The following is a 27,557-nucleotide window of genomic DNA, read 5'->3' as shown; positions in this document are numbered from 1 at the left end:
AGCAAACTATATGCAGGTACATTTTTTTTCTTCCATACAAGAGACCCACTGCCTGCAGTATGGATAGGTCCTTACTAAAAACAATTACACAAGGAAAAAAATGTAATTCACCAGTGCTTTTATCATTGAGGAATTACTCTTGAAAATCTTTTATTTTTCCTTACTCTCTAATCTATATAATCAGTCAGATAAGCTGTTGATCTTTATTATGCAATACAGAAAATTAAGTTCTGACTTACTTAAAAAATACACCAAATCTTCAATTAACTGCAGTGAAGTTTCCTGCAAGACGCAGTGCAGGAGAAGTTTTTCTATTGAAATACCGAGGAAATGATTGTTAAACTTAAGACAACAGATTGGCTGCATGGGGAATGTTGGCCTCAATGTCTAAGAGGTCATAGGCAGGGAGCAGAAGTGGGGAGCTACTGCTAGGGAGATGGTAATAGGCCCAGAATAAATAACACATCGTATTTTTGTTGTTGTTGTTGTTGTTTTGTCTTTAGGACACACCATGAGGCTTATGGGATCTTAGTTCCCTGACCAGGGACTGAACCCACCCCCTCAGCAGTGAAAGTGTAGCGTCCTAACCACTGGACCGCCAGGGAATTCCCGATAACACATTTTATATTGGAGCCAAAAGGGAAAAAAAGTCCTCATTCAACCAGGAATATGGGTAACTGGAATTTTAAAGAAAGATTTAAAAAATTTGCTGATCTTTCTCTTTTTAGAGAAAAAAAAAGTATGAACATTCATGACATTTAGTTTTAAAAAGCAACTTCCCTGGGGTGGGGAAGCCAGTTCACATCTATCCTGAGCCACATCAGGTTGGCCACCATTTCCACATCTCCATTTTTCAGTGTCCATGATGTCTGTCAAGCAGGTCCTCTGTGTGGACACAAGGGGGCCTGCTATGAACCGAATTTCTCCAGAAATCTTAATAAACAATTTCTCAAGTGACTCCAGTTAATGGAGGTTTGATTACAAAAAGCAAGGTTTTTCCCTGAACTGAATACTAACCATCTCCTTGTCTAACTTTATACAGCTGTCTCCCATGTTCCAAGTCCTCTCATGGAGATAGTCCTCCCATGGCCTGTGAGGCAAGCAGAACCTTCCCCAGGTCTCAGAGGAGGCAGTGGAGGCTCAGAGCATGGCAGGCACTTGTCCAAGGTGGCCCAGCCGGCGCTGCGCGGTCAGGGCCAGCTCACAGACCTCCTTCCTCCCGGGCCAGAGTGCCTCCCACTGGCGGGGGGAGTTGCAGCTGGCTTATTTTGGCAGACTTTTGCAATAAAACACTTTGTCTTTGGAATGAGCAGAGTGCAAGAAAAATGTCTCTTAGCAGGCAATTTCCCTGCTTTTTTTTTTTAACAGTAAAATGAACCCGGGCGCTGGCAGTTTCCTCTTTAAAAGGTGGCTGTGATGGATCTGTCTTCCTCCAGTGTTGTAGGTTCAGAGCTGGTGGTTTGCCAGCACATGACACAGACCATTTTATTATTGATATGTGCACATGTCCAGGATCCTGTGAGTCAGTGAAAGTCCTCAAACCCCTTCACTCATGTGTTAATACCATGTTCTAGAGGGTTGTTTTCTGTTTCTCCCGTGGGCCCAGGGATGAAAGGAGCATTGGATGGCTGGTTAATTTGGCTGTAAAAACCCAGGGGCACCCACTGAGCCTCTGCGTATGGTGACCAAGGAAGAAGAAAGGCAGTGGTGGGTACATCCCAGGCACTGTCCCTTCAACCTAAAGGCAGATCCTCTTGGAAGCAGGTAGCTTGCTGCCTATCTCCATCATCCCAGGACTGCACATGAGATACGTGAGGCCCTTGACTGTGAGGGCCAGGCCAGATGTCCAAGCTTATCGCCCAGTCGTGCTCATGGGCTTCTCTCCTCTACGACACTGTTGTGCCCTTCGCTTGAAGACACATGCTCTTTGATTTTGCAGCTTGGTATGTTGATCAGCTTACAACATTTGAAAGAGCCCAGGAAGTTAAAAGGTTAATGGTGGCAGCACCAAAGGAAGTTAAAGGAAATCTGTTGAGAAGGAGCTGGGAAAGGTGACCAGTCTCTGGCCACAGCCTCCTGAGGAGGCTTTCAAGGTCAGAGTGTGACCATGCCGGCAGCCACTTGGCAGAGATGGTCGCTCAAAGATCCACAGCTCTCCACTGCCTAAAAGGCATCCCAGCGCCCTTGCAGCGCGGCAACGGCAGAGGGCGCTAGCTGCCAGCAGAGGGCGCTCGCTGCAAGGCCGCGGCAGAAACCCCAGCAAAGCGCTGGAGGAGACGGGCTGTGTGAGGGCAGGTGTCACGGTCTCCTGCGGTCACCCTCCGATCACCCTCAAGCCAGACCCCCGGGAAGGGTTCGGCCCGCGACCCTCCGTCCAGAGGCAGCTCCCGTCTTCTCCCTCCTCCAGGGTGAAACGCGTTCCCCAAGACTTGGGCTGCCTGGCTTCACTTCTTGGCGACTAACCATGGACTCTGGCCCTTGAGGAGGCAGAGAGAGGCGAGTGTTTGAGGAGGAGGCCCGCTGGTGATGGGCGATGCCTCCCTGAGCCAGGGGTCCCACTGACCTGCGAGCTTGGAAAGGGCCCTCCCAGTTTGGACCCACCCTCTTTATATTCCCTTCCTTCCACCACAATTTCGGTTTGCCCTTCTGTAATTCCAGAAGCTAGCGTGACCCAGGATCCTGCTCACTGGAAGATTCTATGAGGAGGACGAGAGGAGGAAGGGGCCCCCTGTCTGCAGTGGCCAGCTCCTTCTTCTCTGCTGTTAATTCCTTCCTGGCCCCCTGGGTCTTCTCTTCATTCTGACCCCTTGGCGGCCACAGCATCCTCAGATGTACCCTCACTTAGCACTCAGCACAGTCCTTGAGCTGCCGGGCACACTGTTACCTCCCTGAGGGCAGGCTTACGGTCCTTAGTGGCCCCTCTTCCCTCCCACTGCCTGCACACAGTAGGTGCTTAATAAACCATATTGAAAAGTCAGCAGGTCAGAGATGTTTATGAGTCTCAGCCATGGCAGAGAGACCTGAGCTAGGTCCCTGAGGGGCCCAGTGAAAGAGAAAGTCCTTCTCTAAGAGTTCACTGTCTAGCATAGGAGACCAAATTTCCTCCTCTAATAGAAGGTGGAAGGAAAAAAGAACAAGACAGGGTTCTTGGTCATTTCGGAGAGGGAGACTCATCCAACAGAAGAACCCAGAAAGGCCTTCCTAGGGCCCTGGAGTCTGAGCTGGGCCTTAGAAGGAGGTAGAACTTTGACAGGTGAGAAAGCAGGCATTCCAGCCGAGGGCTCCGCACAGGCCAGGGGTGTGTGTGTGTGTGTGTGTGTGTGTGTGTGTAAGCAAAGGGTGTGTGTGCAGGAGCCGGTGAGTAGACCTGGAAAGGGAGGCCCCACAGTGTGAGGCTTGCATCCCTGGCTCAGCTCTGCCTCCATCTACGTTTTCCTTCAACAGACACCCAGCTGCTTCTCGGAAGCAGGGCTTTTCCAAGAACTGAGGGTCTCTGCGTGTGGAATTCTGCCTAGGCCTGTCAAATCCAGCTCCCTTCCCTGTGTCCTCCTCCCTGGTCCTCCTCCACTACTGCTTCAGGGAAACTTCCCCCTTGAAAACTCCCCTCCTTGGAGCAATGAGCTGCTGGTTTTTCCCTGTCCCTTCCTTCCTTCTCTGCCTTCCGTCTCCGTGTGGATCTCCTCCTCTTTTCTGGGCCCTCTTTTCAGTGGTGCGGATGGGGTCTTAGGTGCTTGACATCTCAAGTTGCCCGAGAGTGTGTCCAGGTGCGGGGCTGGGGCTGGGGCCAGGCTGTGGGTGTGTGGGTGGGGCCCCGGGAAGGGCGCAAGAGCCTGGAGTTAGGGAGGCAGCCGTGTCCCTGTACATCCGGGGGGCTTTGGGACTCCAGCTGCATGCCGGGTGGCTAAAGTTGTGATGTTGAGTCCCTGAAGAATGTGGCAGCTTGGACACCGCTGGGAGGGACCAGGTCTGCAGCCACCGCTGCCCCAGGAAAGCCGGTCCCGCTCGCCCACTCCCCGGGGCACGTCCAGGAGTCTGGTCACTCAGGGTTACGAAGCACATGCATGCGGCACATGGATTTGCAATGCCAGCTCATGCACAAAACTGTCACAGCTGAAAACGACTCTAGGCTGAGGGGCACGGCATGCTCCAGTGTCCCAGTCCTCCTAGGAGCTGACCAGTCAGTGGAATCAGGGGGTTTCAAGATGTCAGAGGTCACCTGTCATTGATACCTGGGGAAACTGAGCGGTGGAGGAAGGGCTGGGAGCTGAGGCTCCGGACTCCTGGCCAGTGCCGGCCCCCGTCTCGGCTGACGCTGACCCTCCCCACGTCTGTGGCTTTTCATTCTGCCAGGTGAAGCTGGGATCCTGGGAAGGGAGATCAGGTGGGGAGGAAGCACCAAGGGAGGCGGTGATGGGGCCATGGGGCATGTGGGAGGCAGTGATGGGGCCATGGGGCATGTGGAAGGTGGTGATGGGGCAATGGGGTGTGTGGGAGGCTGTGATGGGGCCATGGGGTGTGTGGGAGGTGGTGATGGGGCCATGGGGTGTGTGGGAGGTGGTGATGGGGCCATGGGGCATGTGGAAGGTGGTGATGGGGCCATGGGGTGTGTGGAAGGTGGTGATGGGGCCATAGGGTGTGTGGGAGGCGCTGATGAAGCCATGGGGTGTGTGGAAGGGTCTGTCTCCTGAGCGAGATGGGGCTTCCTTTGGCCCCGTGACTGCACAGGTACAGTGGCTGACCTTGGTGAGAATCCTTACTTGGACCTAGAGGACCTGTTACCCTGTCGCTCAGGAGGGGGCTGACTCAGTCTTTTGTCTAGCTGGGTGTTTGCAACTCTCCAGGCAGACAGTGCTTGCCACCAGGTGCATTTGGTGCCAGAGCACGGGGAAGGGAGCAAACTAGAGAAGGTGCTTCTCCAGAGCAGCTCCCTGCAGGTCACAGAGAAGGTCACCAACAGTACTGCGATCTGCCCCGTTGGTCAGGGCTGGTGCCCCAGTCACTCCTTGAGCAGATGGCTCTCACAAGGGGGGCTGCAAGGCCCCAGGACCAGCGTGAGCGTCTCTAACCTCCCTGAGTCCACCAGCCCCTTGCGTGGCCCTCCCTGGTCCATCTCTCCTGTAACCCACCTGTCTCGTTCCTAGAGCTCCTGCCTCATTCCTAGAGCTCCTGCCTGCCAGTGTGAGTGTGGAGGCCCTGCTACTGCTTTTATTTATCTGTTTGTGACTGTGCTGGGTCTTCATTGCTGCGAGGGCTTTTTTCTATTTGCGGAAGGCAGGGGCTACTCTCCAGGAGTTGCGACTCCCAGGTTCTCGAGCACAGGATCGGTAGTTGTGGCCGCATGGGCTCAGTTGCTCCATGGCTTGGGAGGTCTTTCCGGATCAGGGATAGAACCCTTGTCTCCTGCACTGGCTGGTGGATTCTTTTACTACGGATTCACTAGGGAGGCCACCCCCCATCCCCCACCCCACTGCCACAGCTACTCCTCAACTATTTGCTTCCATGCTTCTGACATGGAGTTGAGTTGGGTTAAGGTCCAAGTAAAGAGGCCCGGTGGAGAAGGCAATGGCACCCCACTCCAGTACTCTTGCCTGGAAAATCCCATGGACGGAGGAGCCTGGTAGGCTGCAGTCCATGGGGTCACGAAGAGTCGGACACGACTGAGCGACTTCATTTTCACTCTTCACTTTCATGCATTGGAGGAGGAAATGGCAACCCACTCCGTCTATGGGGTTGCACAGAGTCGGATACGACTGAAATGACTTAGCAGTAGCAGCAGCAGCAAAGAGGCCTGGGGCACCCTCAAGTCAGGGGTGTGTGGAGCCTGGCTTTCAGCCCTGTGCCGGGGAGGGTGTCTTGGCTAAGGATGTGCCAAACTTTGCGGGCGATGATGTATGTACATGGTACTTGGTGAACTTCCCCCCAGGGGAGGGCAGCGTGGACACTGAAACCAGACTGATGGTTTTTTTTCTCTGACCACCAAGCCCCTGGAGGCGAAACTTGAGAGGTTCTTCCCTGCCTCTCCCCGGCTCTCCTGCCCCCGCCTCTGACTTGTTTTCCTTGACTCTGACTTATAAACTTTTCTTTACACATCTCTCTATTTTATTATTTATATTCTTGCCAGTGACTTTGAATCCTTTGTGATATTAGCTGAGGTGGGGCTTCCCCGGTAGCTCAGACGGTAAAGCGTCTGCCTACAATGTGGGAGACCCAGGTTCAATCCCTGGGTCGGGAAGATCCCCTGGAGAAGGAAATGGCAACCCACTCCAGTACTCTTGCCTGGAAAATCCCACGGCCTGAGGAGCCTGGTAGGCTACAGTCCATGGGGTCACAAAGAGTCGGACACGACTGAGCGACTTCACTTCACTTCACTTCACAAAGTAAATGAGGGCTTCCCTGGTGGCTCAGTCAGTAAAGAATTTGCCTGCAATGCGGGAGACCTGGGTTTGATCCCTGGGTCGGGAAGATCCCCTGGAGAAGGGCATGGCAACCCACTCCAGACTTCTTGTCTGGAGAATCCCATGGACGGAGGGGCCTGGCAGGCTACAGTCTGCTGCTGCTGCTAAGTCTCTTCAGTCGTGTCTGACTCTGTGCGACCCCACAGATGGCAGCCCACCAGGCTCCTCCGTCCCTAGGATTCTCCTGGCAACACTGGAGTGGGTTGCCATTTCCTTCTCCAAGGCTACAGTCTATGGGGTTGCAAAGATCGCACACGACTGAGCGACTCAGCACAGCAAGAAGTAAATGAACAGAGATGAGGATGGAAGCAAAGTAAGGTTTGGGTTTGCCCAGAGCTTTTCAGGGTGTTCAGCTAACACAGTATTTCAACTTCTGGAACTTTCCAGGGCATGTTTGGCCCTATTTCAAAATCATTAGTGGGTTCTGATTGCTCCAGTGAGACCCTGAAATAGAATGAGGCAGTGAGCCTAGAAAAGCCAGGGTACACTCTGATTCCTTAGGACCTCGGGTGAAGGGGTGAGGAAGCCAAAGAAATGGTGAGGAGGGTGGCATTCCAGGAAGCCCAAGTCAGTAGATCCAGGGCAAGAGCATGTCTCCAGGAGCAGAGGATGGACAAACCTGTGCTGTGGCCTACAGGGACCCTGGGTCCTTTTGACTGTGCAGACGCTTTCCTCCAGAAAAATACAAAAAATGGTCAAGGCGCTACTGCAGAGCCCAGGGACCTGTGTTCAGTGCTCCGTGGCAGCCGGATGGGAGGGGTTTGGGGGAGAGTGTATGTGTGTGTATGTGTGGCTGGGTCCCCTAGCTGTCCACCTGAGACCATCACAGCACTGTTAATCAGCTGTACTCCAATACAAAACAAAATTTTTAAAAAAATATATTTTATGACTGCTCTGGTAGAAAGATAAATATAATCCTGGCTGGATTCATGATTATATACTCAATTTTTTTCTTTTGGATTTAAAAGAAATGAAAATATTAAAATATTGTCTTACCCCCTGAAAGCCCCGCAAAGGCCCAGGCTTGTGTTGACTGTGCCTGGTGGAGCAGCTGGCTCTGGGTGGGGTCTGGGGAGTGGGCTTAGGCATTATCAGGGAAGTGCGGCATCCTGGGACCCCCTCGGTAGGAAAAGTAACTTGTGCCAGCTAGTAGCTGGGGCCTGGGTCCCTCATGCTCTGCCGCCTGGTGAGGGGACAGATGACCACAGAGAGCAGCTCTCATTCAACTGCTTCCCTTTTCAAACAAGGAAGCCAAGACCCAGGGGAGGAAGGTGTCTGACTTCCACATTATCTGAGTGGACATTTGCTAAGAACACCAGCAAGGTCCCTGGGGTTTGGGCAGCATGTGGTCCTATGAAGACAAGAGTCTGTGAGTGCAACCTCACCCCACAGTGCGGCAGAGGCCCCACGAATGTGAAGCTCACCAACTTAGACTTCATGTGACTACATGTGGACAGTGTCTCCGCTTCAGTGTGGTTTTGTACTGTTTGTGATGAAAGGATATGTATTTATATAAAGACAAAGTGTAAACAAAATGGGGAGGGGTATTTAAATTACTCAAGTACTTTGGTATTTTCAAGCCCTTTAGAAGCACCAGTTATGTTGTTAATACCTAACAGTACACCTGTGTGCTACCCCATAGGTAATATTCGCCTGGTCATTAAAATAGCTTTGTTTTATTTATAAGCAGTGAGACCTTTATAAATAGTGCACTAAAAACAGTACAGAAAGCAGTAAAATTCTATTTCTTAAAACAAACAAACAAACAAACAAAAAACCAGAATGCCAATATCTTAACCAGATTTGTTTGAGTGTCCTTTGTTGGAACAAAAAGACTATTGGGGCAAACTTTTCAGCTGCTAGTTGTGAGTGGACCTTGCAAATCTATAGCAAATGAATGGCTGTCATCAACAATAGCTGGTATTAATGACTGCAGCTCAAAAGGAAGGAAAACAAACCAAAAATCAAAAGTCCTAGGACTTAGCCCTTTGTAACCCTGGGGGTTTGAAGGGTTTCAGCGAAACTGAACCTTACACTTGTACATGGAGCTGCCATGAACGTGGGGTACATTACAAAAGATGTCGCTTAATACAGTCCTGGCCCTTCCTCTGTTGGACTTAAAATGGCTCAAACCATTATATTTCTTCCTTTTTTTTGGCCACACTGCAAGACATGTAGAACTTTTTGGACCAGGGATCAAACCCTTGTGCCCTGAAGTGGAACTGCAGAGTCTTAACCCCTGGGCCACCAGGGAAGTCCTCAAACCATTATATTTTCGAGGACCCCTGCTTCTGGGACTTGCTGATTTAACAAGAGAACAATGTAATTAATTTAGTGATGAATCAGGATCAAGAATTTCCATGTTTCACTTTTTTAATAGTGGAAATCCGTAAGAGTTTAAAATATTCTGAGACACACCTAGCTTAGCAAACACCATGGACCTTCTTGTATCTGTGAAGTCACACACAAACCAGCCAGCACCTAAGTGCTGGTTGGCCCCCTTTGGCACTGGAACACAATAATTTATTAAGCTTCAATACTTAATAAGTGTGCACAAATATCATGCAAACATACAGCCGTACTCACAAATGAAAAGTGTATTAGAGTCTTAGACGTATGCAAAACATCTTGTAAACAAAAGGGAAGAGGTTGGTATTTTCTGTACAAAATATGCAGGTTTTCCTTTTTTAAAAAATAATCTGTAAGATGCATCATACTTCGGGCATTTTCAAAAAGTGAAAACTGTATAAAAATAAATATTCTATGTACAAACACACACACAGGCCAATCCCAGGTTAGAGGCATCACTGCAAAACAAAAACAAACACAAAACGACATGGTGTTAGTGTCTGTGAGTGTTTATTTCCCTTGTGGGAAATGAGGTAGGTCTTGTTCTGGGTTGGAGGGGAGGGCTTTGGGTAGGGGACCTGGGGGAGCCAGGAACCCCCTCCTCCAAGACCCTGGTGCTGACTGTCAGCACCCTGAGGGTGGGAAACTACCTTTTCTTTCTAGTCATTCCCCTTATTGGTCACTAGAGGGCACTTTCTCTCCATGCAGCCTTTGGAGGCCGGGCTGTTGAATTGCCTAATCTTCCCAGAACAAATTTATGATGTGAATCAACAGACATCAGGCTCTCTAGCAGCTTCTTGCTTCTCCCAGACATTGTACCCCTCGAGAGTGGCTCTTCTTCCCCTGCTAAGTTCAATTATTTCTATCTCCTAACCATCCACAGCAACCCTGAAGAAGAAAGTCTTTTTCTTAGGGGACACACCTCTTTCCTGTTTCTTGGAGCTTTTAACTAGTTCTAGGGGAATTAACCAAGAGGATGAAGTGACAGACAGATTCCTGGGGAGGCATCTCCCTTGAAAGCAGAGCTTTCCCTCTCTCTGGCTAGTGGGTGTTTTAGGTACCTGGGTGAGTAGATGCTCAGCCTACAGCCTGGTGTCTTGGTGATTTCACTGCTTTTACCGAATCTTGTGAGCTAATGAGATGGTGGACACCTAGCCAGAGGAGTGATTCATCTCGCTGTAAGTGTGAGTGCTATCACTGGGCAGGACTGGATTAGTTAAGTGCAAACTCTTGGACAGGTAAGGATCTCCAGCTCTTTAATGAGAATGAACCAAAACCTTGAGACAGTGGTGGTGGAGGGCTGGTGAAAAGTCTCTGAACAGGAGGAAGGTGAAGGGAGGCCATCGGTGGGACCACATGGCAGGTACTGCCTTTTCCAAGACCAAGCTGGGTTTCTGGATTAGGAAACCAATGGCCCTGGTCATGCCAGGGAGCCTTGCACAATGGGGGCCCTGGATGAGTCGGGTGGCTATGTTGAGGGCACAGCCCTGTGGTGTCAGGTGGCTTTAATGATGGCAAATGCCAAAGGCAAGTGTGGACAAAGGAAACCTCCCTGTTGGTGGGAACTATGGGACTCCAAGAGAGGGTGGGCAGGTCTCAATGTGCAGAAGCATGAAACTCTGACTATTTAAGTTCAAGGGGAAGGATTGAGTGATGAGCTGGCAGGTCTCTATGAGGAGGTATAGAATCCATATGACTTTATACTTAAAGTATAGAGATTTCCTACATCTGGATAAACATCATCATATGGCTTAAATGGCCTCTTATGAACACTATGAGACTAGCTAATGATAACTGATTTTGAAACATGGTTTAGAACTCCTTGCAGAAGAAGTATGGTATAAATTAACCTCATGAAGCATAAAGATGTCATCTGTCTGGCTACATGGAAATTCCATACACTGGGTTTGCTGATGCCTTAAAAACTATTTTTAAATGTTCTCAAGTGCATGCAGTGAGTGGAATTGTTTAATGGGCACCCTGCTTTTGGGATTGTTCCTTTTTGGACCCCTGTCCTGCTGCCTCATCTGCAGGAAGGCCTGGAATAGAAATCGTGCATGCTTTATCCCACGGCAGAAAATGGAGCCCATGTACAACTCTGCCCTGAGGCCCTGGAACCCTGGGAAAGCTTACCTTGTTCCAGCAGCCCTGGACTGGCAAGCCATCTTCACCCTGCAGTGAGGAAGAAAGGCAGACGGCTCAGACTCACGGGGATGGCCCAACAAGCAGCAGGACAAGGGGAACAAGGGCCACAAACACCGTGTCAGCTGATCAGGGTGCGGCCCACCTGATATGGTCTGTTTCTCTTCTCTACCCCAGGGCCTAGCCTCGGAAGGAGGCAGGAAGCAAGCCCACCTGTCTGCCTGCCGGCCGAGCTCACATGTAGTTACAGTTCAAAGCTGAGATGGGCTGTCCTATTGCCTGTAGGCCCGGTGAGCAGAGGCGACCTGAGCATGGTGGAGAGGACAGCTGGAGGCCTGCTGGTCTCCAGTCTGGCTGTACTGGGTGTGGGGTGCCGGTGGGCGAGTCACTCATCACCTGGAGGCTTCAGTTTCCTCCTCCATAAAACCCGGGGAAGGTGCGGCTCTATGGAACGAACACCCCCCACTCTCTCATTCTTTGATTTCTCTCTCTTCCTTAGCAGCTGGGGGCGGACATCTAGGCAGCTCCCATCTGGTGATCAATAAGGAGGAGGACGGTTGATTTCGCAGGCTTTCAACGTGGGGCCGAGGTGCCTTAAGCAAGGAGGCGGGGCTCCCGGCACAGCCTTAGTGTCGCTGGGGGCTTGGGGGGATGAGCAGTGGTAGGATAAGAATCCACCAGGTGCCACTTGTCCCCCTGCTGGCGCACTCACTGAGTACCTGAAGCCCCAGGACATCCCGAGTCTCCTCGGCCGGCTGTCCTGGCTGCTCTGGTGCGCCCTGAGGGGAACTAGATACCCCTGACGAGCAGGCAGGGAGGGTGAGGCTGAACCAGGGCAACGATCTGGTTCTCAGTCTGAGTCTGTTAGAACTGCAGCCCAGATTCTAGAACTTCAGGTTCCAGGGCAGAGAAGGAGATGCACACAAGGTTTCAGGAGACCCGAGCAGGTGGTCAGCCCCCGAGGGGCTGGAATGGGAGCCCCCTACGCCTGAACCTACTCATCCACCCACGACAGGCGTGGAAACCGCTCACCTGGAGCCCAGCAGACAGCCGGCCCTGCACGGGGGCTGAAGACGTCTAATTACTTTGTACTGAAAATCCTGATCAATAGCGCAGCTTCCCCGCCGCCCCCACCCCCACCGCCCACTGCCCCACACCCACAGTAACACAATGCAGGAGACGGCAAACAATGCAAAACAAGAAAGGGAAGGTATGTAAACTTCTACAGCAAAATTAATAGACAAATGACACATTATTGGAGATAATGCCAGTTTGCATTAAAGGTCAAATCAAGGTGACTTTCACCGTCCCTTCTGGGTTGGGGAGGTTCTGCAGGGGGGGGCGGTGGTGCATCCCAGGGTTCAGTGAAGACCTGGGTCCCGTTTCCCAGCCCACCACAGTGCGACACTTCATATGGACTCTGGGAGGGACAGGAGCCTCCGCGGGCCACAGCGGCTTCCCATTGGCACGTGGACAGTGGCAGGGGGAAGAGAGGAGGGCTGGGCAGGCAGGGAGGGGTTGCAGTGGCAGTGTGTGGGTGAAGAGCAGGGTGAGGAACCAGGGCTGCGGCCGGCAGAACTCAGATTTCGGGATTCTGGAAAGGGCTGTGGCAGAGGGGATGACTGGCTGTCGATCAATGGAGGTGCCGTGGAGGGCATGGGAGATTCCATGGCTGAGAAAGGTGCTTGTGCGATGCATGCTGCATGCTGTGGATTCAGGAGGCTGGGTGGGGGACAGGAAGCAGCCACTCTGTCAGCTTAATCTGCCTCTCCTGGTCCCTGAAAGTCCCTTCAAGGGGCTCTGTGGTCACCGGTCAGGGTCACACAGCATCTTTTCTTACAGCGTTTTCTCCTCTGTCCCAAGATAATTCATCTGTGACCCTGGCGTGGGGATGTGAGGCTGGGAATTCTCATCTGACAATTACTGGTGTGAAAATAGCTCCATGAGCTTCAAACCTCATCGGGAAATTTAGGGGGGCAGGAAGCTTGTAAGCAAACTGCCGTGGAGTGAAGGGCCATCTTCTGCTTCCGCCCATAGTGTGCTGAAAGGATCGCTGTGGAAGCCTAGAAGGTCCCTGCCTGGAGAGGGACTGGGACCTGGGGAACCAGAACTGTAGCCACTTAGGCAGGTCTTATGCTTGGGAGTGTCCTCAATGTCTCCCCTTCCTCCCTGTCTCCTCCCTTCCTTCCTTAAACAACCTTTCCATGTTCTTCTAGACTTCTTGGTGGCAAACCACTGAAAAATGAAAAAAAAAAAAGAAAAAAGAGAAAACCAAGGGATGGTCTTGCAGCATCCTCTGGGATTCAAGCAAAAAAGGATGAACCCTCTAGGATCTAGAATCCTGATTTTGGACCATCCCTTGGTACTGGGGTGTCACCTGGACAGTGATCCCAGTGTCACCTGGACAGGATCTGTGTTGGAAGGTCAGTCAGAGTACCCCCTCCTCTGCTTTGGTTCTAGAACTCCTCATTCTGCCCTGTGTTTATAAGGGCGTCCATCTGTCCTCTGCTAAATCATGAGATGCTGGAGTGGAGAGGGATGTGGTGCCAACTTGGGCATCTCATTCAAATGTTCATCCAACTAACTGCAGTGTGTGAAGGCAGAGAAGTCACAGTCCTGAGAGCTAATGCAGAGACTCCACTTCCCTGGCTTCCTTTCTGGTGGCAGGTTTGTCTAGAAGCAGTTCTGAAAGGAGGGTCCGATGCAGCTAAAGCTGGCATTGGATGGGCAGGACCAGCTCACATTAAGGTGATGGGCTTTTGAAGCTGCTGCAAGAGGAAGAAAAAAAAAGCCTCCTGGCAGACTTTGCATGCAAGAGGGGGATGTGCGGGAGCCCCCGAGGGCCAGCCAAGGCAGGGTGACCCTTGGTGCCTACAGAGTGAAGAGGTGGGAAGCAGAGGCCAGATGGATGGAGCAGGAGTGTGGAGGGCAGTTGGAGAGGCACACAGGCACAGACCGCACACGTGGGGAAGCCCATACTGGCCATGCAGGCAAGGGAGGGTGATGCCATACCAATGGGCACGGGGCATCCAGTCCGTCCAGCCCTGGTAACCCCGGCTCCCCTTTCTCTCCTTTAAAACCTCGGTGTCCCTGTTCACAAAACCAACCACGATGGTTATTTCGGTCAAGGCTGGCCAGCTCCGACTGTGGCGTGGAGAGACTCAGTCCTACCCTGGCCAGGATGCAGGACCCTTAGGGCATCTACAAGTAAACCTCAAACCCCAGTTGATTCCTGCCTTCCCAATTCAGCCTTTGTGCGCTCTCTGGCTCCAGAAATGTTGAGCTTGGCGACGTGTCCATCCAGCCCCCTCTCTATTTAGAGATGCACTTGGCTTCAACACACATGAGCTTCAACTTAATGCATCATAATGTTAGGACCCTCCAATGGGTTGAGGGACACTTGAGAAGCCCAGCAGATGTGCCATGAATCATTCCTCATTGGCTGGTTTGGGAAGGCTTCCTGGGGGTGTCTGTTTACTGACCTTGGTCTGCAGTTTTGCAGGTTTTGGCTGGATGGCTGGTGCGCATTGAGAGGCTGTATATAAAAGCCCCTCTCTGGCCTCATTCTGCCCCATTTCGGACAATGACAACCTTCAGGGGATGCTAGCCCTGGTGTCCTGCATCCTGACCAAGTGGGGATTCAGATGACTTGAACTGCTGGCCACAGAGGTGGCCCCAAAACAAAGAAGGCAAATGGGGGTGGTTCACAAATGCTACCCTGGCTACCAAAGCCACCCCAGAGCTAAGAGCCAAGGCCTGCTCCCAAATCCCTTTCCTTGTGGTGTCTCCATTTCCACACATCAATTGTTCAGCATCTTCAAAGGGAAGGGATTTAGTGGGAATTGCTTGCAGCTGTGGTTTCAGGGCAACACCAGCAGCAGGCAGAATTTCATCCACATGAACAGACGGGTTTGGGTAGTGTTAGTGGAGTCATTCGGTTTTCATCTTAGTTTATTTGCCTTCTTTGTTTACAGCTTGCAAACCTCCAGGAAAAATGAGAACAACCAAGTGATAGATGGAAACATACCAATGGACAGGGGGCATCTAATCCAGGCGCTCCTTGGTCTCCCTTATCCCCCTTAGGCCCTCTAGAGCCTTTCTTCCCCCTCTCCCCCTGTAAATAATGGTTTAGTCCAAGAAAAAAAAAAACATCATCAAAACTTTAGGATCATTCATGTGTTAAGGTTAGAGACAGAAAAAAAAAAAAAAAGAGGGGAAAATAGATTCTCTCAATTAGGATAGTCTCTTTAACAGGATTAGGGGTCAGTGTCCACCCCACCCCACAAAGAACCTGAGTATTTGGCTAAGGCAGGTGTGTGTGGGGGTCAGTAGGGCTGAGAGCCAGAGGTGGGAGGAAGTGCAGATGGATGATACTAATTCTGAGCCCAGAATGCATCTATATAATGGACAGGGGAACCCATTTCCTTCTCTTTGAGGGTTCATTTTTTAAGGGGTCTGGGACTTCCCTGGAGGTCAAGTGGTTAAGACTCCCATCTTCCAATGCAAGGGGTGTGGGTTTGATTCTTGGTCGGGGAACTGAGATCCAATGTGCCACACAGCCAAAAATAAATAAATGAAAGATCATCATAGATCACTCATATTAGAAAAAAAGGGTCTGTCCTGATGGCTTTTGTCCCAGTTGGGTCCATCCCTTTGATGTCCTCTTAGGAGGCAGGGTGATTTTGTTCAGAGCCCTTGTGTGTGTGTGTGTGTGTGCACCGTGTGTGCATGCATGAGTGTGTGTTCTCACGTGTATGTACAAGTGCATGTGTGTATGTTGTGTATCTAGGTTCTCAGCTGAGTCCTCCCATTCTCTGGTCCATCCTGGTCTGAGGTCATGGGCACCTACTTGTATATGGATATGTTGACTCAAGGAATTCATTTGTTTCTGAAAAGCTTCAGCAAACATCATCTTTCTAAATTGAACTCTATTTTACATGTGCCAAGGTCACTCTCCATTTAAAGAAGGGCTGTGGGAAACTCTGTGTAATGAATTTGAGTTGTGGTCTTATATGTTGGATTTCCTTATAAGGGACCAAGCATGCCCCTGGGAAATCTCCCTGGAACTCTCCTCTATTGAAGGCCAGTTGTCTCAGGCTTGGGGGCTTCCACTGTGTGTCTCTGGGTGGGTAGCCTAATGGTCAGAGAGAAGGCTTGCAGCTGAACGGGATTTGCCTCTTACCAGCCATGAGACTCTGGGAGCTTACTTAACCTCTCTGAGCCTCAGTTTCTTCATCTGTAAAGTGTGGATAATAACACCTCCCTCAACGTTGTTGCGAGGTCTTTGTGCACATTTAGTGCTTAATACTGGCATATAGGGATAAAGGGCTTCCCTCATAGCTCAGCTGGTAAAGAATCTGCCTGCAATGCAGGAGACCCAGGTTCGATCCCTGGGTCAGGAAGATTCCCCTGGAGAAGGAAATGGCAACCCACTCCAGTAGTCTAGAGAATCTTACAGACAGAGAAGCCTGGTAGGCTACAGTCCATGGGGTTGCAAGAATCCAAGAGTTGGACACGACTTAGAGACTAAACCACCATAGTGATAAAGACCTCGCCTGCCAATGCAGGAGACGTAAGAGACGCAGGTTCAATCCCTGGGTCGGGAAGTTCCCCTGGAGGAGGAAATGGTAACCCGCTCCAGTATTCTTGCCTGGAGAATCCCATGGACAGAGGAGCCTGGCAGACTACAGTCCATGGGGTTGCAAAGAGTTGGACACGACTGAGTGTGTGTGACTTAGCACACACACATGCACTGGCCTATAGTATGTGCTCAGTCATGACAGCAGCTTCATAACAAGAGCAGCAGCAATCATCACTTCTCGTCAGCCAGTGTAGGAGCGATGGCTGCCGTCAGAGGCTGGACCTCCTGTCTACTGCGTTCCAGCAGTGGAAGGCTACAGGGTTCCTTAGAGGGAGGCAATGGATAAGAATACTTAAGACGTTTCTCCAGGCCTTTGGAAATTACCCACATTTCTTGATTCCAGAGGTTACCTGCAATTGCCAACACATCCTTCTAAGTGAGTTTTCTAAAATGCAAATGCCTACTTAGAAAATAAAGATGTGTTTAAGAGGAAATGTGTCTATGCATCTTAAGTGTCATGGCATTGGCTCTAAGATAGGCCCACCAATGAGGAAATCATGGAACAGTTAACCTGCAGACAGTGGACAAGCGAAACCACTTGCTATTTGGATGAAGAAGCCCCGTGGGAAACTTTCTCAGGAAGGTGTCGTTTATACTCTGGGTGAGGCCAGCACAAAAGTGAGCACAGTTCCTTAAGTTCAGAGGGTGAGCACAGCTCCTGGGAGTGGGGGTCTGCAGGTCCTGATGACGGGCCTGGCGGGGCAGAGGGTTAGCCAAGGTCCCTTCAGGATGGGAAGCTTGCACTCTGGGCTGTCAGAGGGCACAGGAAGTGGCCTTATTGGGTGCCCCTTTAAGACATCAGAGTCATAACTTCACCTACATCCTCTCTGCTCCCGTTCCCCAAAGAGGACACGAAAAGGGCCCTAATGCAGAGGGGTGTCAAGTTGGTATGGGAGGGGGGCAGGCAGAATCAAGTAGCAGGGCTTTCTTAAAAAATGAACAAAACGGCTTTTAGAGGAAATAAACTGAAGCTGGAGGAGTGGAAGAGAAAGGATGAGGCTGTGGAATCATTATAATGGGTGAACCTATCTAGAGGGAGCAAGATTCAGGGAGTAAAGGGGAGAAGCAGGCCCAGGCTGAGAGAGAGCAGATGGGGGAGAGGAAGGAGGCCAGGGGGCCTGGGGAAGCAAGATGCAAAAACAGATGTGCACACACATGCATGCAAGCAAGCATGTACACGCACGTACACGCGTGCACTCCCCCCCCCCACCTGCACACACACACATTGCAGACGGCACCTCTTGGAGAGTGACAGAAGCTGCACGAATGCTTCCAGACCTTTCAGTTGGCTGGTTTGCAGGAAGCTCCACAGTGAAACCCAGTTTTCCTGATGCCCCGATTGCCAAATTCACACCACCCTTTACCCTGTGATGGATTTTTTCATCCTAAAAGTGGCTCTCAGGCTAAATTCACAGAGCTGTTAAGGGACAAGGAGAATGTTCCTAGTGACAAGGACAGACTCTTTCCCCTAGCATGTGTGGCCCCTTAGAAAACTGCCTGTCTTGGCCTCTGGGCCTTGCCCACCACTATGAGGACCATCCTCCTTCCAGGAGCAGGAAGGAGGCCCCAAGACCATCCTCTGGTGGGACTCGGAGTACCATGGTCTTAAGGCTGTGTCTTGGGTCACTCGGAGATAGGATAACAGACCTGGGGCACCCATCCGAGCCTCTCTGATGGAGAGCCCCAGGTGTGATATGAGGCAAAGTTTGGGAGCCCCTTCCATAGCCAGTGGGCATGAAGGGCTTTGAACATCTCCAGCTGCACCTCCACAAGCAACAATGAAACTTCCAACCTGAACATCATCTAAGCACTCTGGCCTTTTCCCTGGACCAAAGTGCCAGAAAAAACTGTCATGACACAGAGCTGACTCTGCTTGGACCTTTCTTCATTTTGGAGGCTTTTATCACCAAGGCCTCATCTCTCCCCTCAAAAGTTCCATTAGGGCCAGTGGTATAAAGAGGTCTGAAAGAGGGGTGAGCTGTAAGGGGTACTCTTCTAGGACATTTTGGCATCCTGAGAGTTAGATCTCTTGGATGGAAGAACAAGCTGGTCCTTGATTTGAAAACCTGCTCTTTGGAAGAAGTCTACTGGTTTTTTATGAGGCACTCCAAGGAAGGTTCATGTAACTTGTCTGTTTTCTGGACTTGATTTTTACTAAGTGACATATTGCTAATTTATATGTGGGACAGGGGAGAAGTATATAAAACCTTAGAATAGGAACTGGAGAAGAAATATTTTCCCACTGATTTATGGGGCCTCAGTGGCTCATTCAATGACCTCGGTTCTTTAAGCATCAGAGCCACCAGCCTCCCAACTTCTCTCCATCTGTGACAAGGGCATTGAAAATTTTTAGTTATTTATCAGCTGCACTGTGCAGTGCGTGGAATCTTAGCTCCCCGACTCGTGCTCCCTGCCTTGGAAGGGCAGAGTTTTGACCAGTGGACTGCCAGGGAAGTCCTGACAAGGGATTTTCTTGCCTCGCTTCTGCCTCTAGGGCAACACAGTCACCACCACTGGAAGGATTGGTTTTGTAGCCTTCAAATGGCCCAGTGCCTCAAGCCAACTGAAAAAGTCTTAAGAAAGAGGCTTAACAAGTATTGATTGAACATAACAAAGAAAACCAGAACACTGCAGAAATAAATTAGAAAGGAGGTTAGTATGCCAACTGAGAGGTGGAATGATCAATTATTTTAGTGGCCTGAACTCTTGGATGCCAGTGTCGGAGGTGGGCTTTCCAGGCCGCCTTAACTGGCTGGCGCATTTCTGGAAGTGGGTCTGTTTATTCCAGTGGTTTATTCCGAGCCTCTCTGATGGGGTGCTCCAGGTGTGATGTGAGGCAAAGTTTAGGAGCCCCCTTCCATAGCCAGTGGGTGTGAGGGGCTTTGAACATCTCCAGCTTCACCTCCACAAGCAACAATGAAGCAACAATGGGCTTTTCATGGACAGTCTGATAGGGGTAGCTTTGCCTTTCCTTTCCTGTTCATAGAATATATGGGACAAATGGATTGCTTCTGACCAGCTGACCAGCTGCCAGAAAGGAAACTTTAGGAATATGGAACTGTTCAGTAAATCCATCTTAAATGGAAGGGACTGGCGCTGATGCCAGATACAAATGTACAGATTCTGGCGTGTTCTATTCATGAACGCTCTGTTATCAGTGTTCAAAGATCAGCCAGAAGACCGCGCTTCCGCAAGTCCCCTGCTCTGTCTAACTCTCGTGGGGACTCAGAACATGTTATCATAGTTTGGAGCATTGTTTCTCCTTCTGTTCTTCCCACTCTTCTACCTCTAAGATCCTTGAATATTATTCCCACTAGAAGATGCTCTTGGCCTTCTTGGGGATGTCCACACCACTGAGAACCTCCATGATGAGGAAGGCAACAAGACGTTCTAGAAAGGAAGCCAAAGGCCAGCCCTTGGTCAGATGTCGTGAATGACTGCTGCTGGGCACCAATGTGCCATGTGGCCATCAGGTGGCTGTGGGTGCCGTGGACACTCAGAACTGTGTCCTGGTGAAGATGACAGAAACCAAAGGAGGAGCAGGGTCCTTGAAAGCCATGACACATTTCATAGTCCTGCTGACTCTTTCCAAGAGAAACAATGGCTGGGATCCTTTTTAAAGGCTTGGCTGTGTACAACAGTTGTCTGCTTGTTCTTGGAGCTGGGATTTATTTTCTCTCTCACCAGTGACCTGGGATGCCTGGTAAAACTAAGTGTCAGAAGACTAGGACTCGGCGATGATGGATGTAAAAATCTCGTTTAGGGGCCCATTACCAGGGCAACCTAGAGAGAGCTGGGCTCGTGACTCCTGTCACTGGATGGCAATGCTAATCTGATGGCCGCCATGGGACTCAGCCTCCCCTTTCCTCGTGGAAAGATACGTGCTTCAATTTCAGGATTAGGTCCCTAGGCTCCCTGAGTGCCACGGATTAAGCCCCTCACTAGAAAGTCTTTTAATTTAGAATGATTTATCAGGAAAAACTATATTTCCACGTTGAGTCAGGAATCCCCAGTTGGTCATTCCACCTCGCCATGAAGACATTAGTAATCAGAGCCAAAGTGTGAGGACTCAGACTCACCCGGTTTCCTTTGTCCCCGGGTGGTCCGTGTAAACCCTGCAATAAATTCAAGAAACAAAGACACATTAAGGAGAAAACACAGGATGGCCATACAGTCCTTCCTTCCAGGCTCATAAAGCTCTTTACTGGTGCCTAATTCATCAGAGACAGGTTTCATGAGCCCCATTTTAGAGAAGGGGGACAAAGGAGAATACTTGCTCAAGGAACTTGACCTAGAGACAGATAATGAGTTATGGGTAAAGTCAAACATAATTTCTGGTTTTCTCACTCTGTAGCCAACACCCTGGCCTGGGGTCAGGTTCTTCTAGATGGCGCATGCCAGGTACGTGATCTGGGAGCAAAGACCGCTCCTGGATAGGCAGGTGTTTACATGGCTTTCCCGCCTGCCTCTTTTTTTTTTTTTTTAATTCGAGGATAATTACTTTACTATAATTGTGTTGATTCCTGCCATCCATCAGTATGAATCAGCCATGGGTATACATATGTCCCCTCCCTCTTAAACCTCCCTCCCACTTCCCACCCCATCCCATCCCTCTGGGTTGTCAGAGTACCGACCAGATTTGAGTTCCTAGATCCCACCTGCCTCTTGCTAGAAAAATGACTCCAAAGCTCCTGAGCCCCTCTTTTCAAGGTGCAAGCTGCTCTCTTTATTATTTTTTCCTTCAATTTTTTAAATTGTGGTAAACTACGGCGCTACTGTTAAAGAACCTAGGTTTCAATGCAGGAGACAGAAGAGATGTGGGTTCGATCCCTGGGTCGGGAAGATCCCCTGGAGGACGGCATGGCAGCCCACTCCAGTGTTCATGCCTGGAGAATCCCGTGGACAGAGGAGCCTGGCGCACTACAGTCCATGGGATCGCACAGAGTTGGACGTGACTGAAGTGACTTAGCACACAGCACAACATACACAAAATTTACCTTCTTAACCATTTTTCAGCATTCAGTTCAGTGGTATTAAGTACACTCATATTTTTGTGTAACTATCACTACTTTCCATCTTCAAAACTCTTTTTACCTTGCAAAACTAAAGCTCATTCCACCTTTCACTTAGTGTTCTACTTTCTGTCACTATGGTTTTGACTACTATAAATACCTCATATAAGGGAAGTCATACAGTATTGTCTTTCTGTGACCAGCTTATCTCACTTAAATGTCTGCAAGGTTCACTGTAGTGTAGCATGTCAGAGTTTCCTTCCTAAGACTGGAAAACATGCCATTGCACATATAAACCACATTTTGATTATTCATTCATGTATCTATAGACACTTTGGTTGCTTCACATTTTTAGTTATTGCAAATGATGCTGCTGTGACTAAGCCTCTCTACAAGACTCTGCTTTCAATTCTTTTCCCCCTTGTCTTCCGCTGGAGAGGGATGTAAAGCAAAGATTGGCTGGAGGTGCTGAAGCACTGCCGAGCATGGGACCCAATCAGTGTACGACCTTCAAGTGGGTGGGAAACCAAAGTCCTGCCTGTCGCAGGCAGCCGACTTCTATAAACCAGCAAAGAGAAGTCCGTTGCAAATGGGAAGCCAGCCCCCTGGGAAGCTGCCTGTCTTGGGAGACATCTCCCTGCCGTCTAGTGATCTGGACGTGGCTCTGCCCCTCCGTGAGGGCAGGGGCCACGGCACAGTCACCTGTGAGACCCTCACTGCATCGAACACAGAGGCCTCCAGGGAAGGGGATCAGCCATGTGAGTCAGACGGTCCACACTGCTGAGGACCTGGTTCCCTATCAGGGGCCCTGTTCCCCAGGGTTTGCCTGGAGCAGAGCCCAGCAGGGGAGTTCTAGAGACTGGGTTGGCGGCAGCTGGCTGCTTCGTCTGTCACAGAGATGAGAATTCTCCTCGCTTGGCCCTAGAATTTTTGCTCCAGGCCCTGGATATTCTGTTTTGACAGTGCTTCTGTGGTGGGGGACCCGGGTGGGTGGAGCCTCTGATCCCATGAGACTTACAGGAAGCCCAGCTGCTCCCGTTGGTCCTGTCATCCCAGGGTCGCCTTTGCTGCCCTGAAACCAGAGAAACAACACATGAACCTTCCCTGACGGGGTAACAACCTTCCGACAGCCATTTTCTGTTTTCATACGAAACCTGGGCAACCTCCCCAGTCTCTTCAAAGAGGCTCCCAGGAAGTAAGGGCTGGGTGGAGGGTGGGATGACTGCATGGACTACGTGCCCTGAGGAGGGGGCTTGGGAGCTCCTCTCAGCCTTCTTCCACAGATCCTGGCCTCCGTGGACAGTGTGTGTTTGTTGGGGCGGGGGTACCGGCTGGCCAGGGGGAGCCGCAGGGGAGGAGAACAAGGAGTAGGACATGGGCATGGAACGGGAGACAGGGAGAGAGAAGGAGGGGGGCAACGGGGAGAGAAAGAGAGCTCTGCTTTCTCTCTGAAGCTGCAGGTGTCACCCTCAGAGCAGCCACCCTGGCTCCCCAAATGGCTGCAGAGCCCACATCTCTCTCTTGAAGCTCCCTCCCCGCCGCCCCCCAGTTGTGTGGTCTGAGAGCTAAAGAGACAAAAGCCTCTCCTGTGGGCAGAGTCAGCAGGATGGGCTAACAGCTCTTACAGGTGGAGAGCCCCGCAGATGCCCACTCAGGGCTCCAGTGCCCATGCCAGCCCTGCAGTGATGCCAGGCCCCAAGAATGTGGAAACCAGGCCTGGCTGGGAGGAGCTGGAGTGGGGAGCTTTCTTCCTCCAACCCCTGCACAAGCCCACCACACTGGATGGGGGAGAGTGACCCACGAGAGCCAGTCTGATGCACAGGTCAGACTGTGCATTTCTAACACGACCTGGTACTATATTCTGTGCTGTTTCCCTAAATCACTGCAGAGGTCAGGTGTGTCCGGTGACAGCAGGGTCTGGGGCCTTGCCAGTTACCTGTGACCGAAGCCAAGTGACCAGAAACTGAAGGGAGGAGGCTCTCCAAGTCTCTGTCCACTTGTAGTTACAAAATGAGCACCCATGGGAATTCCCTGGCAGGTACAGTAGTTAGGACTCAGAGCTTCTACTGTAGAGGGCATGGGTTCGATCCCTGGTTGGGAAACTAAGATCCCACAAGCTGAGTGGCACAGCCAGAAAAAAAATGAGCACCCCAGGCTTGCTGCACCCCCACAGGCTGGGAGGATCATCAAGAGAAGATGTGCATGAGGCGCTGGCAGGGTCTAGGAGGAACAGATGGGGGCTGAGATGGCTGGGCTGACACGGTGGCCCTGTGGGTCACAGGAACCAGGACTGAGGACCTGAGGCAGAGGAGGGGCAGAGGGGCCCCTGGTTCTGGTGGTCCAGGCTCCCGGCTCGCTGGGCACTCACCCTCTCTCCCTTTGGTCCCGCTGGGCCTGGAACTCCGATTGGTCCTGGAGTACCCTGGGGAGGTGAGAGAACGCAGAGGTGAGAGCCCTGACGCCGAGGGGAGCCCGGGATCCCCGCCCGATGCCTGGAGATGAGCAAGGTCCAGAGGCCCAGTTTTCAGGGTTGGCGAGGCCCGGCTCGTGCAGAGTGGTCACTGGACTGGGCTGCGTTCCTGTTTGGTTTTGGGGGCCTCGGGGAGAAAGGTCTCCCCCCTGCCTCAGAGCCAGATTTGAGGAAGGAAACCCTTTTGCTTCACAACCAAGCTTGCCAAGGCTGAAAACGGCAGGAGAACGGTTGCTTAGTTTGCTCCCAGAAGCACTCGGGAGGGAGTTGACGCCATCCCAGGGGTGGGGAGGCTAGGGCTGGAACCCCTTTGCTGACGCAGCTCCACATGCAGCGGGAGGGTCTTCATGCCACAGAGACTGATGCAGACGCACACACAGAGGCAGGCATGGGAGGGTCATTCAGCCATTGTCCACCCCCACCCCGCCCCCACTGCAGGCCCTGGCCTTTAGCCTCAGGCCGGGCCTTCTGTCCCCATCCCAGGCCCTGAGGGACAGGCTGGATTGGAGAGATTAGTGGATGTCTGCTGACGCTGGCCTGCTGTGGAGGTGTGCCCTACGTGCCCCTGACTCAGGGCTGCAGCCCCACGGGGCAGCTGGAGGGATCAGCGCTGTGTTGCTTAGAAACAGAGTGGGGCTTGCTAGGGCATAATTAGACATCTTCTCCAGGTTCCTAATTTACAGCCCTGCTAGGTGAAACCTATAATTCAGAGCTTTCTATTGCTCAGCCTCAGTGATTGTATTTCTTGCTCAGGACATGAGGACTGGGCCTGGGCCTATGGGCGGTTCCCGGTGGTGCTGGGATGTAGCTGTGACAGGTGGCGGGGGTGGGGGGGAGCAAGTGAGGAAGGGCTGATTTACTTTATGTGGAAAAAAAAGAAAAGAGCCATAAGATGTTCGTGGTGGCCCCTTTGAGGGAGGAGCAGAAGCTGTGGACGTCTGTGACGGAGTGTCAGAATAGCACTCTGAAGTCACTGGTCAGCTTCAACTCCTTCCTCGAAGGCCTATAAACTGATATTGGAGAAATTTCTTGGTTTCCCTAAGGATCTGTTTTCCCACCTGTAAAATGGGAATGAGAACAGGAGTGTCTGCCTCCCAGACTGCTGCCAGGTTAGAATCGATGAAAACATGGCATGCATTTGATTCTGGGCCTGACACCTAGGAAGTGCCCAATAAATGTTAGTATTGGCAAGTAAACATTTTCCTTTAACTTTCTGTTATTGATTTGATGAGAAAAAACCTTCAGGTTCAAAGGGGACAGAAAATATAGATGTATACATATGCACTGCTCCCCTCTGTCCAATATGAATGGAATAAGTAGTTGAGAGGAAATCATGGTTTCTCTGATTTCAGCCACAGATAATCCCTCTAGCTCAGACTGGCCACCTGGGAAAGGTGTGCTAGGTGCAAGGAGGATAAAGAGAAAGGGACTGTGGTGTAAGGTAGATGTGGTGAAAGGTGTGGATGTAAAATGCTCTCCGAACACTAAGCTGGGACTCGCCTATGTGCTCCTTTATGCCACACCCGCCCTCACCCATCAGTGCTGGCCTCACCCACATACATACCAGACTGGTGGCTGCACAGGACTAGAAAGCCCTTGTGGGCAGACAGGAGATGGACAGAGCTCACAGTATGAAGACAGCACAGCATGACAGGCACACACAGACACCGTTGTGTTTGGTGGGGGTGAGTCATGGCCCAAACCCCCAGGGCTTGAGTCCCAGGCTGAACTCAGCATTCCTTTAGGAATAGATTCTTTGCTACTGGAGCAGCCTCCCACCCCACATCCAGTGGTCTTGAAACTCAGATTTGAGGACCCTGTGTGCATACTATGAACAGGGAAATGGAGATGAAGGCCTATTGTCTTTGGTCAAGAGGCCTGAATAAGCACTTCTGAACCGAGCACAGATTGCACTTTCTGGTGTCGGTGGTGGGATAAGCCATGATTTACGGAAAAAAACAAGGCCACAGCAGGACAGATGAAAGGGCTTATAGGCCAGGAGTGGGGTGGGGTGGGGTGGGGTGGGTGGAGGGGTAATGGAGAAGTGGCACTCACCGGTGGCCCAGGCCTGCCGTCCAAACCTGAAGCTCCCTGGACAAAGGGAACAGTTTGACCAGAAGAAGGGGAAGGGAGGAACGGGAGGGAGAAAAAGGGGCCAGGGAGGGGAGAGGTGAGTGAAGCAGTGACTCTGGACAGACATAAATGCTGGTCATCAAACAAAATGGGAGAAATAAGCTTGGGAGGACAGGTAATGTATTCACATGAAAACCAACAAAAACATGGAGACACTGAGTGCAGTGTGGCCAACTGCTGAGCAAGCTGGATGGAGATCAGTGCCGATGGCCATCCCCATCCTCTGTGCCCCCTGCTCCCCTCTCTCCTTTCATCCTCTCTCAGAAACCTCTCTCCAAGGAGGTTGCAGTGCTCCAGGGAAAGAGATACAGAAGGTAAACTCATGGAGAGGTGTCTGAACCAGAGCTAGTGCATCCTTTACGACCAGTCTTACTTGGGGGACGACATGGCAGGTGGGGCCCAGGTAAGGATGGTCTTCCCAGCCTCCTCTGCATACCTGTTGATGTGAGTCCACACTGGGGGACCCCAGGAGGCTCAACATTGAATTACAACATCCAGTAGATGCTGGCCTACTTCAGCTTCAGCTAGGTGGGAGGAGTTGGGCCTTGAATGATAATATTCATGTTGCCTGACATTTCTCTGGCACTTTACAGTTGGCAAAGCTTAACACAAACTCAGCCCATTCATGTTATCCCAGACAGGGCCTCTTCTATAGAAAAAGGCTTTAGGAGCAGCTGACTGCTCCTAGGACAGAGGGCTAAGGCCATTTGCTCCTTGGAATTAAACTGGCTGGCAGTCAGGATGCTATTAAGACCCACTCACTAGGCAGCATCCAGTGATAGTAGAGTGGGAATTAGAGCTCTTGCTCCTGTGCTGGGCTACGATGCTGCTCCTTTAGCCCACCGAGGAGAGCTGATGTTGCTGACACGACAACCAGGGAGAGAGTAGCTAGGACACTCTAGGCTAGTGAAGACTGAGTTCTGGAAAGTGGCTTCCAACTGAGCCTCAGAAATGAGCCTAGGCCTCAGGATTTTAAAGGTGGGGGAATACCCCCAGGAAAGAGGGGGGAAGGGAGCCGTTTCATCCTGGGGAAAGGATATCAGGTAGTAGGATCCTTCAGGGTGTTGCTTCTTAGTCAGGGGGCTTCCCTAGTGGCTCAGATGGTAAAGAATCTGCCTGCAGAGCGGGATACCAGGTTCAATCCCTGGGTCGGGAAGATCCCCTGGAGAAGGGAATGGCTACCCACTCCAGCATTCTTGCCTCAAGTATTCCATGGACAGAGGAGCCTGGTGGGCTACAGTCCATGGGGTCACAAAGAGTCAGACATGACTGAGCAACTAACACTTTCACTTTTTCACAGGGCCTTGCTTCTCAGTCCTAGGACCACATAATCCTGGGACTGATCTTGCTTATGG

At 51.1% G+C, this 27,557-nt stretch overlaps 1 protein-coding gene across 17 annotated transcripts in view; it reads right to left on the bottom strand.

The window, feature by feature from the left end:
* Positions 1 to 8,810: 8,810 nt before the first annotated feature.
* Positions 8,811 to 27,557, bottom strand: part of COL13A1 (collagen type XIII alpha 1 chain) — a 149,890-nt gene continuing 131,143 nt past the window's right edge. For 10 of the 17 annotated variants that reach the window (XM_043925192.1, XM_043925201.1, XM_043925206.1 and 7 more), the window contains 7 exons: positions 26,125 to 26,160; positions 23,968 to 24,021; positions 22,618 to 22,671; positions 20,667 to 20,702; positions 14,974 to 15,060; positions 10,938 to 10,976; positions 8,811 to 9,262 (listed from right to left, as the gene is read on the bottom strand). In XM_043925192.1, the coding sequence (XP_043781127.1) occupies positions 9,260 to 9,262; positions 10,938 to 10,976; positions 14,974 to 15,060; positions 20,667 to 20,702; positions 22,618 to 22,671; positions 23,968 to 24,021; positions 26,125 to 26,160 (309 nt within the window). In that variant the 3' untranslated portion in view covers positions 8,811 to 9,259. Of the gene's footprint in view, positions 9,263 to 10,937; positions 10,977 to 13,958; positions 14,037 to 14,973; positions 15,061 to 20,666; positions 20,703 to 22,617; positions 22,672 to 23,967; positions 24,022 to 26,124; positions 26,161 to 27,557 lie in introns of all 17 variants that reach the window. The other 7 variants (XM_043925196.1, XM_043925204.1, XM_043925208.1 and 4 more) reach the window with 3 other exon arrangements.

The sequence above is a fragment of the Cervus elaphus genome, chromosome 15, assembly GCF_910594005.1.
Source record: "Cervus elaphus chromosome 15, mCerEla1.1, whole genome shotgun sequence".
Taxonomy (NCBI): domain Eukaryota; kingdom Metazoa; phylum Chordata; class Mammalia; order Artiodactyla; family Cervidae; genus Cervus; species Cervus elaphus.
The sequence above is the reverse complement of the archived record's forward strand: the minus strand, read 5'-3'. Positions and strand labels throughout refer to the sequence as shown.